The following is a 17130-nucleotide window of genomic DNA, read 5'->3' on the forward strand; positions in this document are numbered from 1 at the left end:
AAACTTGACAGCAGCAAGAGAATTCATACCCGTACCTCCACACAACTGTGCCTGTACTGACTTCACTTCCGTGCCTCCATTTGCTCAATCCACGTGCCTCACATAAAACCCACATTAATTCTACATGCTCCGCACGCGTAATCGCTCGTGCAACTTTGGTGCTGCACACATGTTCCTCTCAGTACAACCCTATGTTGTCGGATGCACCAACCTATACATGTGCCTCCTCCCTATAGAGGCTTCACTCACATGTCTCTCGTGCCCACACACCCGTGCCTCGCGTAACACGCGTCGTGACTCTACAAGCTATTTCACGCGTGATCGTCCGTGCCTCGTTGCTGCTGCACAGACGTTCCTGTCTCTACAACCCATGTCAGAGGAAACAACATACGTGCCTCTAATGTATGTATAACTATGCCTCCAATTAACTAACATCGGTCTAAAAAACATCTTTAAAACAGATGCACAGCCATGCCTCTTCTACAAATGAAGAACATCAATGAACAGTTAGGTTCATATCGTTTCATATATCTAAATAACATTACACTATATCATGGAATTTTAAACAAAATTCATTATGTTCAAAGGCTATAACTAACATCACTGCGGCAGAAGATTGAAGATAACAACAAGCCTCCCATCATGCACTTTGAAAGTTATGAGCACCAAGCTGTTTACTTCAATAGACGATGCCCGAAGAAAATCACTGAACCCTTCCTCTTTGAACACCAATCTATTACCCAAGCCAATGAAGTAGGAGCAAGAGTGCTCACATATATATCATCATCATCACAAGTTTCCAAAGTAACTTCAAGAGTTAAAACTCCAATCCTAGGAATTGACACGGACTCCTTCAAACTCCTCGCAACAATACCAGTAATAACATGACAAAAACATCAAGCTATTAGAAATGGAACAAAAATTAAAAACTATAAAATAGAAGAAATACTAATAAATAAATAAACAGAAACAAAGAAAAACAGTGGAAAATAAATCTGACCATATGATGACCATTAACATTCATGGAATCAATCCTGTGAACAAAAGGACAACAGGGTATGTACTCATCATCAAAGAGTTGACACGTCGTGAAATACATCTGCTGATAATTAAGAAAAAGACCATGGATGTAATAACAACTCCCAACAAGTTCCTTCTTGGAGTCGCTCAAACCATCAAGAGCTACAAAATATAATTACACAAGTTCAAGGGAACAGAAAAATCATCATGTAAAATAAAACAAGCTAAAAACTTCCTTAAAAATAAACCTTACCAATAGAAGGTAAAGGAGACAACATAACTCCACCCCGATAAAAGTCAACACCAATCAACATTCCATAGCGTTCAAGCCTAATGGTCATTCTATCATGATCACGAAGACCATAATCAATGACCAAATCTTCCCAGAAAGGACCATGGAATTTGCTCCTCACTCGACCATGACTAAAGGGAACACAATACAAATAACCCTCACTAGAGTGAAGAGCAAGATCAGTATGTCTGTCACCCCTCCTTATGGCTAAAGCTTTACACTCCTCGATGTAACGAGCAAGATGAGCTCTAACACTGCACGGAACATACTGCAAAACCAATGATCACAATCAAAAAAAGAAGACCTAGAATAATTTCCATTCAAAACAGCAACAGCAGAACCAAAAGAAATAAGTATGTGTGCCAAAAAATGATCAAATATAAAATGTTATTCTTACAACACGAGTCGAACAACGTCGATCCAGAACCACAGTGAACACATCTACAGAAGAATCAACAGACAGACACGGGCCACCCACCATACCGCAAAAAGGACAAGCCATACCTGCAAAGAACACAATGATTATCAAGAACTAATTCCACAAACCGATTGGAAACTTGACATCTGATAGTATTGGAAGCCCCCACCCGTAACTACCCCATAAATCTCCATATCCCGGAAATATAATGGGAACAAAAAGAGAAACAAAAGGAAACAGGGAACCCACGAATGCAACCGGTAGGAAATGACGATCTCGCGGACGGGGAAGCGCGGTCGACGCTAAAAAAAGGAGCCGTAAGCAGGTGACAAGCACGGCGGGCACGACGGGGGCCGCCGTAAGCAGGCGACAAGAGCGGTGGCCGCGACGGGCGGCGACGACGGCAACGAAAGAACAGCCGCGGCGACGGTTTGACCACACCAGACAGAAACAGATCTCAAAACAGATCAAAAGTGTATTACAAAACATTAAAAGTACAAGGACTAAAGTGAAAAAGGGAAAAACCAGAAATGAAAATCAGAAACCGGAAATCACAGGAGAGGCCGTCAGCGCGCCAAGTGTCGCGCGCGGAGCGCCCCGGAAAAGTCTCACGAGCGCTCCGCGCGTGACACTTGGCGCACGGGGAGCGCTCCCCGACTAATCGTTGCGGGGAGCGCTCCACAACTAGTGATTTCGCCCTATATGCATCTATATTTTTCATTTTTCCCCCTTGGACAAAAAAAATCAAAGGAGGCCTAGCTAGGTCCATGAACTGCGCGGCACACGCGGAACGTACATAGAAAATACCAGCTAGGCCCATGAACTGCGTGTGGCCCACGCGGAACGTACATACAAAATTCGGTGACGAACGCTTTTTATTGCAGGTTTATACTAAAACAGTCAAGGATTTGTTCGTAAAATATCATGACGGGCCAAGAATACCTATTTTCCCTTTAATAGTATTTAATAAGTTATAGTATGTATAGATACACAGTTAACATTTTAAAAATAAATTGTTAAAAAATTCAAATATATGTGTTTGAAGTCTAGTCTTTTCATACATGTTGTACAATCTTCTGTATATCTTAGGAACATTTTTGTACACATGTTTAATTTTTTTTAAATACATGAGTGACTCTTTCAAATAAATGTTTTTGAACTATTTTTAATCTGCATTAAACATTTTTTTCAATATGTGTCAACTCCAACCACCAGGCCATCACCCCGCCGGTGTACGGGTGCTTTGTTTTTCTCTTTTAGTTTGTTCTTCAGTTCAGTTTATTCTTTATCATTTTTCTTTTTCTTTTTTTCTCATCCTTTTCCAGGTTTTTTAAAAATGCGTGAACCTTTTAAAATAGATGAAATTATTTCAAATTGGTTAACTTTTTCCGAAATCAATCAACTTCTTTAGCATTTTTGGTGAACTTTTTTTAGAAATCGATGAACTGTATTTTTAATCTGATGAACTATTTTCAATTCGATGAACTCTTTTTCAGATCCAATGAACTCTTTTTCAAATCCGATGAACTTTAAAAAAATGATGAACCTTTTTCCAAATATTTAATAAATCTATGAACTTTTTTATGAACATATTCAAAATTCTAAAAAAACAGAGGCCGGTCTTTTTCCTGAACCAGCAACGCAGCACAACCGAAAAAAAAATAGCCAGCGAGGCGAGCGAAAGCGAACGAAGGGAGCGATTGTTTTAATGGGCTACGGCCCGCTGCTGGTCGCTGTAGGCGCCACTTCTCCCCGGCGCCACTTCGGCTCCATGCTGGGCCGCTTTTCTCGATCTACTGGGCCGGGCTGAGCCTGAGAGAAAGTATATAACACGCACTCGCCGTCCGAACCGTATCCAAACACCGTATCTAGAAAACCCTTGCTGTTACCTTTGCCTTCCCCTTCCCCTCCTAAATAGAGCGGCGGCGGTAGTTGATGGCGGCGGCGTGGAGAAGAAAGCAGGACGGGCGGCGAGATGGCGACGGCAGGGAATTCGAAGGCGCCGAGTAGCGAGAATCCGTCCTTAGGCGGGGAGCTCTATCAGGCTGCAATCTCTCTGCATAAGAGTATCAGCCGGATCGGGGCCAAGGGGGACATGATGTTCGAGATTGGTCGTCTTGACGCCGCGCATCGCGTAACTCTGTTTGAGTTGAGATCGGAGATGTTCGAGCTGTCGGAAAAGATCAGGCGCGTGATGCCCGACGCCTTTCGTATTGAAGCTAAAGGTGAGATGGACACTGGTGGGAGGTCGTCGAAGGGAAGTAATGCTGCGGATCTCGAGGAACTTCGTCATGCGGCATCACTGATGCGGACAACCGAAGAAGCAGAAAGAAAGGAGCTGCTCGATCTGTTAGCAAAGGAGACCAAGGGGTTGTTCGCTGGCAAGGCAGGCAATCTACCCGAATCGATTGGGGAGATCCTGCTGAAATTCAGAAGTTTTGTCGGTGACATCAATTCAGTATTTGAAGCCGAACAGACCCGCAAGGAGGCAGCGGCAGTGCTAACCTTGGGCTTCAGGCTACAGTTCTTCTCCAAGGAGATCCATGAATTGTGGCAACAGATGTGCAAATTGCAGAGTTTGTTCTCGCCAGAGAACAAAGATGTCATGAGAACAATGATCGTTTTGAAGAATGAGTACCTGCCCCGTATCTGCAAGTTGCAGTGGATTGCTAAACGTATCAGCATGCTGCAGCAGGTGGACCTGGATTTTGATTCCAAGGTGAAATTGATGATGATACAGTTGAAATCTGAATCTTTCTTATCAGCTATGGAGGAGGTGGAGAGGGAACACATATGCAAATCTTCCATGGAGGAGGAGGAGAGGAGGTTTGCTGCCTACCGTATGAACTGGGACCGTATATGGGGGCACCACAAGAACTTCGAAAACCAGAGTGAGTAAACACGCATCGAGCTAGTTATCTGATCATTGTTAGGTTTCTTGTTCACCTGCTGCGTGTTCTTATTAAATGTATCATATAAGTAATCTGGCCTCTACAGCATGATAGGTCTCTAACTCAATACTTAACTGCTGCTTTATTCTTCTTGATGAATGGATCATATAAGTACTCTGCCACTATAGTTACTTAACGATAGGTCTTTGACTCATGCTTAACTTGCATCCAGCGCTTTTGAGCCCCATGCTCTATACACATTGCACACCGCGCCGCATCCCAATTGAAGCTGTAGCCGGGAGTACCTTGCAGATCTATTCCATTAAAATCTCGGCAACAAAAAATCTCACATTGCCAGTGGAGGTGTATGGAGTGGTAGCAGCCCGAGATACTGCGGACCGTCATCGCAACCCTATATTCCTTCGCAGAAGTAACTACTGCCAAAAACTGGAAGAAAATGTATGTGTGGTATTTTCTTATTATTCTTTGTTTGTTTCCTGCATTCATGTTGTTGATTAGTTAATAGCAATGATGATGCTCGCAGGATTCCTTTTTGTGCCTGGATGGCCCGGTTCGTGCGATTGTGTCCATGGGCACTGTGTACTTTGAAATTCAACTAAAAGTAAAGGGTGCATCAGAATCTGAAGATAAAGCATTGATCAGTACTTATTTCTTCTACAATGGTGACAGTTCCGGCGGGCATGTGGCTAAGAACGACTTCTGCACAGTGGAGTTTTGCTGGGAGCAACTTCGGCAGTCAGTGCAGGCTACTATCCTGAGTGTGCTTGTTACATCTGTAGATGGAAAATTGCCTTTTCCGCATGGTGGCAGAGTTGTTTGCTCTTCACAACCTCAGGATGGTAATGAAGATATTGCTGGGCTCTCATCCAGGCAAGTTGTGTTGGTTGATTCAGAAGGTGGAAGAATGCCAATTGCTGAACATGGCTATCTTGAGCTGTCAAGAGAAGTAGTTTCTGTGGAATTGAATGGAAAGTTAAAAGTCCTTATAGAGGCCTATTCGACAACACAATCTGCTGAGAGTGCTCAAGTCATCTTAATCACACCAAAAAAATCCAACATAACTAAAGTTGCATGTAGCCTATATGCTGGTGGCCCTAAGGTGGAGATTACTGTTGCTTGGTCCCTCATTCCGTCGAAGATGCTTAGTTGATGAATGATGATGGGAGGCTGGACTTGTTGAAAAGATGGTGATTGTGAAAGTTATGGTCATACGGCTGCCTTTCCTGTAGTTATGGTCAGACTATGTGAACATTTTTAACTGTATTGTCAAGCAGTGGAAGTTATGTGAACCTGTATTAAGTGGGATGTATTAAGCTATGTTATGCTTGACAATCGATCATGTTACTTTCTGAACAAGTGTTTATCAATCAAAATCAGATTGGTTCTACGGTCTGATCATGTTACATCTGTATTGTCCCTGCTTGCGACCAAATATTTCAGTAGATTAGATTGTTTAGAACAGCTATAGTAAGAGATCAATCAAGGCATTTAGTAGAACTATGCAAATCTTGCCCGCAAAAAAAAAAACTATGCAAATCTGATCTACAATGTAGTACTCCCTCCGTCCGGAAAAGGACGGCGCAGCGTGAATTTTGCAAATAAATAAATAAATAAAACTGTCTTTTCCCGACATAACCTGCAGTACCGTCCCCTTTCCCCCTCCCTGACCATGCCATGCAACTCCCGCGCGCACTTCCCTCCTCTTTTCCGCCGCGCCTCAGCTCCCTTGAGAAGCTCAAGGAACGACTTTTTCCCTTCCTTGAGTCCCTCGTCGTCGCCATGGCGAGCTCATCCTTCTTTCTCCATGGCGAGTTCCTGCCTGCTGCCTCCTTCCTTTCTGCCATCGAGCAGGCCATGGTGAGCTTGCTCGTCAATGTTGGACCTTGTTGAGTGTCGACCCCGCGCCGGGGCCGTCCCAACTGACCTTGGTGAGTGCACTGCAGTTCAGGGTTAAGAAAACTTCACTGCACTTGCCAACAGTTCAGGGTTCAGAAAACTTCAGACGTAGCCCGAATCAGGAAATTTGACAAACACAAATCTGAAATGATTCTGGAGGCACTTTCTTCTTTCTTCTTTCTTCTTTCTAATGGTTGTTCCTGTAGCAATTTGCTCTATATTTACTAAAAATAAACTTGATCTACTAAAAATAAACTTGGCCATTGTTTACTGAAAATAAACTTGATCTTCAGAGTACTGTGTTTCAATTACAGAGCAAGCAAGGTACACATTTCTTCAGTTTAGCATATTCAGTTAACACTAGGTCAATATTCAGGACTATTCAGTAACATGAGTACTCCAAAAACTGATTGCTTTTCATGAAACACTCACTTTCTTGAAACAGAGGAAACTGCTTTTCATCAGTAAACATATGCAGCTAATGGAAACTTTCAGTAGCTTGTTGACTATGGCTCTAACTGTCATCTCAAAAGAAAGGTACACTTGGCTATGGCTCTAACTGAATTTTCAAAAGAATGATGGTAATTTCTGATTCTATACATGACAGGCAAAAACTAATTCTCAGGTTATAATATCTTCATTAGCAGGATGACAAGAAATTTGGTACTCCATTCTCAGTAACAGTTCTACTGAATGTACAATGATCATCACAGGCAGCAACATTTCTACAACAGCAGTTATACTGAATTTACAACGATCATCATCATGACTGGCAGCATGACATATTGTTCTGAAAATTTCTGTAACCTAGACAACTGTATATACAATCTGGACCCAAGTACTACTGAATTCAGTTTTTCATGCACCCAAATAACTTTCAGCATGCACCCAAGTTTCAAAAATAATGTTGGCATTTACATAGGGACCATTACAATCTGAAAAATCATGCATGCAAAATCTGACCACTTATAACTGAAGCCAAGTTTCAGAAATAAGCACTACTAATTTGTTGGTTTAAAATCTGTTAGAAAAGTCACAGGTGCTTGAATATTACAGCTTATACTCATATGGTGCAGCTAGAAACCACTACATGTTTATCTTGTTTGTTGTTACTCCTGAAACTGAAACTGGAAACTGTGACTGAAGCTAGAAACCACTACATGTTTATCTTGTTTGTTGTTACTGAGACTGGAAACCGAAACTACTCCAGAGATGCAATTTGACTTGTTTCCAACTATTCTGCACTATGACTTGTTTATTGTTTACTGAAACTACTACACTGCAATTGACGCTGATGGAGTACTTCATTGACACTGCAACTGATACTGCAATTGACACAGGTTCAGAGTAGTGGACCTGCAGCCAACAGCAGCAGCAGAGGCAATCAGCAGTCGCCAACAGCAGCAGCTGCAGCAGCAGGTCCGCGTGGTCGTCTCGCCGCCGGGGAAGATCCGCCTGGTCGAGGTGGTCGCCTTGGAGGAGCAGCCGCAGCTGGGCGGCGGGGCAGCTCGCCTCCGTTCGGGCGGCGCAGTTTCGCAGCGGCGGAGCAACCGCAGGTGGGCCTTGGTCGCCCGCTGTTTTGCCAATCTCAGTTCAAATCGCAATGTACGCCGGCCGAATCCTTCCTCCACCCCTCTCCTTTGCTGTGTTTTTATTTCCTCCACGCTCTGTTTCCGCCGCCCTGCACCTGCACTCCTGCACGCTCTCTCATGTCGCCCGGTCACTCCTGCTGCTGGTGCCGCTTGCTCCCCTTCGCCAGTGCGCGGAAGCCGCAACCCCTGCCTGCCTGCCTGCCTGCTCGCTCGCTCGCCGTCGATGGGGCTGCGTGCCTATCGTCGCCGGACCTCTCCTCTCGCACAACCCAACCACCACGGCACCTCTCCCGCGACCACCCCGGCGCGCTCCCTCACCCGTTCTTCTTTCTCCCCTCGTTCTGCCTCTCGTCCCGCGATGAACGCATCCAGGAAGGGTTTCCCCCGCGGGCACCTTACCGGCCTGACACTGCCGTTCGCTGTCAAAGTCTAACCAGCTGCAACCGCCGGCCTTGACCACGCCGCCTCCCCGTCACAGTGTCGCCTCCCCTGGTCGGCTGCAGCGGCATCCCGTCACAACGCCGCCTCCCCTGACCAGCCGCACCCTACCAAGACCGCACCGCCGTCCAGTTCCAGTTGTGTCCCAGCCGCCGGCCTTCCCCGAGCAGCCGCATCCACCTGCGGTGGTTTCCTCCTACCCACAATTTTTTTTCTCTGTTCGTGTGCTGCTCTCTGACGATGCTGTGCGGTTGCTGTTGATTCTTCTTTAAGAAGTGAGTTGTTTCCCTAAAAAATATGTCTCCAGCAGATGAAGTCGTTTGTAGCTAAGATTTTTAGAAGAACCGAGCTACAATAGGCAACCACAAACCACAGGGAAGGATGTTTCAAGAAAATAAACTGATTGTAGCCGCCCAAGCCCAACTGAGATTTGTTATTTTCTTTTTCCAAATTCCTGGGGAATAGCACGATTGTAAACTTCAGAGATACAGTTACATACTAAATTATGAGCTGTTTCTCACATAGCTAATACGCCGCAGATTTAGTGAATTTAGACAGTTCAATGCAACAGTCTAAAATTATTGACTTCATACCTATTCTTAAATTTTTGATCTTGGCTTCCTTTTGAGGAAAATATTTTAGCAGCGTCTTATTTCTCACAGAGCTCTCTTCTGGATGTGCTGCATTCTACTCCGACACACAGGCACTCAACTTGTTGCATAGCTCAAAGTTTGGTTTCTTCACGGTACGTGCTAGAAAGGTACTAGTAGTGAACTAAAACATCTTATATTAGTTAGGGAAGTAGATTCTTGCTACGGGCCTCTTCAGATATCATGGCAAAGCGACCGAACAGACCTCACACGCAACAAACAAGGGAGCCAATGTGCACTCGAACAACCTCACATACTCAAATTCTTTTCCCTCTCTATCGAAACTCACTTGCGCTTGGCATAGTAGAAGCCAAAAGGGAAATGCATGAAACCAACGGCAGGCAAATAAAACAGAGAAAAATATATACTTATCATCTCTCAACTTTTAGCAAAGTCTAGATTGGGTCCGTCAACTTCAAAACCGGACAACTTGCATTCTTGAAACGGACAAGTTTCGTCCCTCGGTCCAACCAAAGCTGTTTTTGCGCTGACTCGGGACTGGTTCTAGTTCATGTAGCAATCTATTTCTCCCATTTAATTTATCTCTAATCTAGGCATTCTATCAAGCACTTGGCGTGCAAGGTCTCGAGCTGCTGCGATGGTGAGCTCTTGGAGGAACAGGACCAGGAGCGAGTCGATGCTGCCGTCCATGGCCACGTTGACCAGTGACGCCATCACCGCCGTACCAGATTCATCGCCGGAGGACTTCATGGGAAAGACCACGGAGCAGGCACATTCGAGGAGCGGCGGCGGTCAAACGCGTCCTCGCGGCGCTCGTACTAAAGCCAGAGGACGAGGCGACGCAGCGGTGCAGGTCGCCGGCCGGCGTCGAAGCGCGTTGAAACCCGCACCATGCTCGCCGCAAAACACGGACGGTGCAGTGCGCGTCTGGGGCTCTAGGCTGAGCATGCTCAATCAACAAGTTCCTCTGCCTGCGCGCGCTCCTGGAGCGGGGGACAATGCCTTAGTGGTGTAGGCTCGGGTGGACGTAGGGGCATCAATAGCGCCGTCGTTGGCAGCGACAGAAGCAAACGGTGAGCATGCTCAATCAACAAGAAGAAGCTATGCGCGGAGGCCGTGCAGGAGGGTGCGCGGCGATAGCCAGGTGGTGGTGGCCTAGCGCACGACCCGGACCTGTACACTACACACACACGCATGCAGCTATGTATCATGCCCACGGCATGCACATGCACAATGAAAATAAACATGCAGCTAAACTAGCTAAGACACGAAACACTTCCTCCTGCGGCACATCATCCGCGTCTTCCAGGGCAGGCGCATCTGAACCCGGACACGGAGCGCTGCAAACTTCGGCATCCCCGACGCAGAGCGCCGATGCGCAGAGCCACCGCGGCCAAGGGGATGACACGGCTAAACACTGCACTATTGCCAGGTTGCCGCAGCGAGCACTCTGTCAGTGAGGACAGTGGACAGCAGCAGCTTAGATGACGTCGAGCTGCTCCCCCGACGAGCCCGGCGGCCCGTCCACTTCGCAAGACTTGAACGCAAAGGGCAAGCCGTGCACTGAGCCAAGCGAGGGCGGAGAGTCCGACGCGGGCACCAGCACGCCCGACGCAAGCCGCGCGAGTTTCTGCCGGTGGTGGACTGGTGGTGATGAACGTCGTGTGGCGGGGACGGGAGAAATAGATGCCATACGGATAAGAACCAGTCAAAACAGCGCGGAGTCAACGCAAAAACAGCTTTGGTTGGATTGAGGATGCAAATTATCCAGCTTTGAAGTTGAGGGACCACTGGTTAAGAGTTAGGACCGAAAAGTATATTTTTTTAATAAAATACTTCCTCCGTTTTAACGTTTTTATATTATGGGACGGAGAGAGTACTTAAATGATTTAGGATTGCAATGACCAACTTATATATATAGAACAGAAGGAAGTTGAAGTATCTTTGCCTCTCTGGGAATTGATAGAAATAAAGAATGTAGTGCCACAATAATTCACTCAAAGACAAGTACCAACACTCAACAGTGTCAACATTGGAAGCAGTATTTACATACTCCCCAGAAGTATTTCCGGACGGAGAGGGAGTTTGTAAATAAGGTTTTGGACACAGAGCAAAACATAACTATTGGGCTATGTAATTCCCGAAAGCTGAACAAATTATAATTTAAGAGTCTGGATCAGAAGGTGGGCTGACGTGGCGTGTAGCAGCCTCTAAGATGGAGGGGAACTTTTGGTTCCTGGATACATATGTACCCTATATGGGGAAAAAATTGCAATTCAACAAAAAGTCAAAAAATTCTGAAAATATTTTTGAAATAAACTTGACCTTTCATTGTACTAGTGAGAAAAGTTCCACAAAAAGAAAATCCCTCTTTGACTTCTTTTCAAAAAAGACAAATATTCGGTCAAAATAGTATGAATAGTGACCTATAATAGCAAATAAATTTTGTCTTTTTCGCTGTGAAGTCAACGTAGGTTTTTTTGTGAAAATTTATATACTAGTGTGCAAGTAAGTCAAGTTTAATCTAAAAATACTTTTGAAGTACTTTGACTTTTTGTTTAATTATTTAAAAAAATATCCCATATAGGGTGTATATACATGCGGGAGCCAAAGGGTATTTCCTCCTCTAAGACCTTCTTCAATGCAAAGGTGCTTAGATGAGATGTTAAGTGCATTAAATAGCTTAACTCAACTCTCCAATGCATAGGTGCTTAACTTGTTGTTGCTAAGCTCACTTTATTTTTAATGATTTAGCACCTAAACTCTTTCATCCATTGGTCAAACTTCCTTCATTTAAATAGTTTGTCTAGGTTCATGTGCTTGGCATTGATTCTTTCTGGAATCACCAAAGTGCTCTCTCTCTCTCTCTCTCTTCTCCTTAATTACTGCGCCATGTCATTTTTTTGCTTATCTGGCATGCTTAGCACCTGTCCACCTGGAGCACTAGGAAGGGCCTAAGGAGCGTGGAGACAGTTCAGGAGGAGCAGCTGGACATGGAGTTGGGTATGCAACTTCTTTATTGGTCTTGGTTGCCTTTTTATCCTTAGGTCTTCATATTCATATTGGAGAACAAAGTTGTCATGCAATCAACAAAATGCTCGGATTATATTTTATAAAGACTAGCAAATTTCGGTATGATGAAACAGAGAAAGTATCAAGTGTTACTGGCCATTAGGTGCTACCGTGATATGGACTTCTGGGCCGTTGGATCTCAGATCAGATGGTTCCCGAGAGCTCTTAAATATTTTACGAAAATGTCATCCTAGAGCCTGAAAATTGTGCGCAGGTACAATAGCTTCTCAGATGTCGTTGAATCAGAGATCCAACGGCTCCCGGATGCCCGTATCACGGTAGCACCTGATATTTTCCCGGATGAAACATTTTGAATTGTATCCAAAAGATTTATATAGCGAAGTCTTCACAAGAGAAGGCAGCCACATTTGAAGTCTTTATAATAGATACATTTGCTTTCATCGGTTCACTAGCATAGATGAAGGTTTAGGGTTGTTATCGACAATGTAGTTCTGTTGTAACATTGCCTCGTCACAACCTTTTAACAAATAATTTAAGAGGCTTTGGTGCATCACCACCGGTTTCGGTTGGTCTGATGGCCAGTCTCATTGTTTGTCAGCCAAAAGGTTAAGATGACCTTGTGGTGCTCAACACCGACAAATTTGCATGGGCCTTTGAGATTGTGTTGGCTATGGTATCAAAGAGCCAAATAAAGGTATGGGAAACCCATGCGATGAGGACTTAAATTTCTTCTATGCCCCCAGCACCATCACCATGCGTAATGGGGAGAAGATCCCCCATGGCTCCTCGGTCGCAAGCCTATTGAGATTGCACCCCTCATCTTTGAGGTATCCTCAAGGAAAAGTTGGAAGTTGCGGGAGGCGCTAAAGGAAAACACTTGGATTTTCAAGATCAACCCCTCTATCGTGGTCTCCGTTGAACACATTCGATAATTTTACACCCTATGGATGCTTGTGCATGATTTCCAACTAGATGAGCGAACCCAGGATGACATCATTTGGAAGCACACGTCCAATGGACACTACTCGACAACCTCTGCTTACAAGGCACGGTTCTTGGGCATGATTCTCTCCCACATGGAGCAAATGGTTTGCAAAGCTTAGGCGCCACCAAGGGTCAAGTTTGTTGCTTGGTTGGCGATTCAAGATAGAATATGGACCGCGGGATAGGTTGGCCAAGCATGGGTGGCCAAATTATGGGTTGTTTCCCCTTTGCAAGCAAGAACAAGAGTCCGAGACACATCTCTTCTTCAAGTGTCATCACACACTTATGCTATGGAACTTGGTCATCGAGAAGCTTCACCTAGAGCATATGGATACTTCATTTTGGCATTTGGAGGAGACCGTTGAGGATTGGTGGGCTAATAGGACCGGCACGAACACTCGCAATAGGAAGGCAATGGCATCCCTCACCAGGTTGGTCATTTGGACCATTTAAAATGAAAGAAATGCTCGAGTCGCCACAAAAGCAACCCGCCACCAATCTTGCTCAACATCATCATGAACAACACAAAGCTTTGGATCAACTCGGGAGGCAAGAAGCTAGCAACGATTATATTGTGAGAGTAATCATTCATGTGTTGTTTGAGGGTCATTTGTAAAACTCTGTTCTCTCCATAATTAATAGACGGGGCAAATCTTATGCCTTCATTTTGAAAAGAAAAAAATATTCGTGATCAATGTTAACGTTTTTCTCTTGATTGGAAAACCAGTTTCTTGCACAAAGGAACCTGAGATCCTTTTTACGAGATCTTTTAACAAAGTAAGCTGTGTCTGGAAACCGAAGTTTTTACAGTTTTCAGCTTGGTTTCCTGACCTTTTATCTTGTACTAGATGAAACTGCAGCCTTTGAAGAAGAAAAGTAGTGCACCCGCAAAAAAAAAGAGTGGTAATACATTTTTTTTCTTTAGCACAAAGAACAAAACAGAGGATCTACATGCTTCATCAATGTTTGACTGCACAATAACAGAAGCAGATCATGAAATCTAGCGGATCTTCCAACAGGAAGTAGCCCTTATGCAAAAACAATGATGTCAAGGGCTCGGACTGTTCCTTTGAATTGCGTGATCTATTAAGAGGAACATAATAGCAACTGAACATACAAGAATGTATATGTGCACCCCCTGCCTTTGGCTACCATACAGAAGCTCATAAAGGAAGACCTTAGCAAGAGATCAAAGTCTGATAGCATGACGTGACCATTATCACGTACTCGATATTCTCTGGCTTATTACGGTATATGACTCCCTGCATGTGAAGATATTCAAGCGCAAGGAGAACTTCTGCAACATAAAACATGCAAACCAATGATTTTGCAAGTACAGAACAGATGGCGACACACAAAAGCAAAAGAGAAATATCAAAACATAGAAAAATATATAAAGACTACTGAGTACTCATCCGGAGAGAGGCACACTAAAAGATAAGAAGTATGTACAATCACAGATGAAGTGATAATATATCGGTCTTGTTAGAAGTTAGAACGGCTAGCTACGCTAAGAATAAGAGATGTAGCACATGAGTAGATAACATGTCGCGTAGGGATCTAACGCATGATATGATCCATAGAAACCGAGAAAAAAAAAATTCAAAGTCGGCCACATAAGATTGACAAAAACAACAAACTAGAAAAAGGTACAAGTACATTTCTTTTAAGGTTATTCAGGTACCCATATGAAAACTAAAACTGTTTTTATTGCCTCATTGCACATATGGAACACTTGATAATGATTCCACACAGATCCAAGTTTATTACCTATTTATGCAGCAGAACAGCAACATGTGTTTACAAGTTTATAAGTTTAGCATGCATACTAACAAGGTAGAAATTTGGAACATCAAGGACTACTTTTGGAAACCTGGCCAACATAAGGCAGTGAACTGACAGCGCAGTTCACCTTGTAATCACTAGACAAGTTTAGATTAGCAAATTGATTGATTGGAGTAGTAGATGGCTTTGGAAAGCTTCTACCAGGCTGTCTATGACGAAGAACGTGCAAATTACCACCTGGACAATACTCCCTGCTCTCTGAAGCTTTACAGGTGCCTGCTGGGCAAAGTGTGGTTCCGGCCGCTGTTGACCCAATCCAGGGAAACAAGCTGACTGTGCTTCAAGTTCTAAAGGTATTTTTTGCATGCATTCAGTGTCTGTTTGTTTTTTACAAAAAATCATTTATCATCTCATCCTCTCTATACTGGACAATTGTTCTTTTATAGAAAAAAAATCTGTATGTAATCCTAAACCAGTATCCTTTGCTTTCTCAAGGTTTTGGCTTTACACTGACCTGGTTTGTAGATAAGCTAATTACCCTGCTATATGTTGCATAATCTTCCTGCAATTGTTATGACCTTCTATCCTGCTAGCACTGCAGCTCTACTAATTAACACATTAGCACTGGTAGGATGCAGATAGTGTGATGCAGCAGCTGCTCTGGGGACATACCATGAATCCATGGAAGTTCTCCAATGTGATCCAGTGAAGCCGGCCAAGGGACGGAGAGCTGTTCATGGCACCCACATCACAAGAACACGAAGTTACTGAGTAACTGTTAGTGCACCACGGCATACTACAAATTAACAGATTTGTTCCTCGGACTTTCTGAATCTGCACCTTGTATAAAGTTTGAATTAAAGCATGTTGAACAGATGAGCTTTCATATACCTTGACAAATGATCATGTACAATAGTGAGAGGAAAAAATAACATCTATGGAGAGAATACTCACTCTAGGAATAATTTAAAATTATTATCCTTGCAACAATAACACCATTAGCTGATTGATAAGCTTGTTTCTTCAATCTTTATATACAACTAACGTTTTTAATAGGACATAACAGATCACTATGCGTCTCAGATACTACTCAAACAACATAGCAATTTGGGGCACAATAAACAAACTGATCCATTCTCCTCACTACATACCGCCAGAATAAGAAATACAGGCAGCCTGCTCTTCATTTCATCTGTCTCGATGCCATCTTATCCAACTAAAGTTGCATTCAGTGGGTTTTTCAACAGAGGCATGAGGCTCTTGTTAAAAAAAATCTGGCAAGCTGTTTTTCTACACCAAGAGAAAATAATTAATGCCATATGCATTATATTAATGACTTATCCATGTGCACTAGGTATTGAACAATATATAGAGACAACCCACTAAGGTTAAATGCACAACGATTTTTGGTGTGGCCTTTGATATGGCTGCTTGTAACCTAACAGAATGTAAGGTACTAAAATATAGTCCTTAAAGTAACCAAAATTTTACTTGCCAGTTTTCTACATTACACAAAAGACCATGCCTCATGTGCATGCTTGTGGTCCATAACAAATGGATTTAGATCTATCATCTTCACTGCTTTGTTCAGTAAACAGTCAACAATTGAGAACATGGTACAGCTTAACGCTTTACTGTCGTAACAAGATTTTATTTAGTTACAGTTAGAATGCATCCATGCTTGGTACTTATATCAGTTTGGAGTTGAGGTTGCACCATCAATCTAGTTCAACTGTACTGATCATGGTCATCTTCTGAAAAATAGGCATACATGTGGACTGGGCTAGTGTGTAATCCAGACCCGATATGGAGTACGTTCACAAGTCTTGGTTGCTGGACAGTTCCAACCAGAAACCGGCCAGGCAAGCAAGACTAGCTAAAAAATCTCTGAAAAATACAATGATTTCTGCTCTAGACAAGTGAGGTAAACTAATTGTCTATGTTAAATAAGATCAAAACCTCTGACTTACTAGTACTTAGTAAGAAGATTATAAAATCTATAGCACTCTATATTAGATGAACAACACATGGTTGCCAACTCCATATTCTTTCAGCCGCAAAGAGCTCCTTGACACAGTCAATATTTATTAACCAAATAATCACTGACACAGTAACCTATATGACAACAAGTACACATTATATTACATAG

The 17130-nt window shown here is 43.5% G+C and overlaps 1 protein-coding gene across 1 annotated transcript; it reads left to right on the forward strand.

The window, feature by feature from the left end:
* The first annotated feature begins 3597 nt into the window (after positions 1 to 3597).
* On the forward strand, positions 3598 to 6049 carry LOC125539970 (uncharacterized). The gene is made up of 3 exons (XM_048703524.2): positions 3598 to 4621; positions 4854 to 5080; positions 5166 to 6049. The coding sequence occupies exons 1-3, from the start codon at positions 3706 to 3708 to the stop codon at positions 5790 to 5792; spliced, it is 1770 nt and encodes a 589-aa protein (XP_048559481.1). The 5' UTR covers positions 3598 to 3705; the 3' UTR covers positions 5793 to 6049.
* Positions 6050 to 17130: the final 11081 nt, after the last annotated feature.

This window comes from Triticum urartu, chromosome 2A, assembly GCF_056163025.1.
Source record: "Triticum urartu cultivar PI428250 chromosome 2A, HENAU_Tu73, whole genome shotgun sequence".
In the NCBI taxonomy this organism is placed as follows: Eukaryota; Viridiplantae; Streptophyta; class Magnoliopsida; order Poales; family Poaceae; genus Triticum; species Triticum urartu.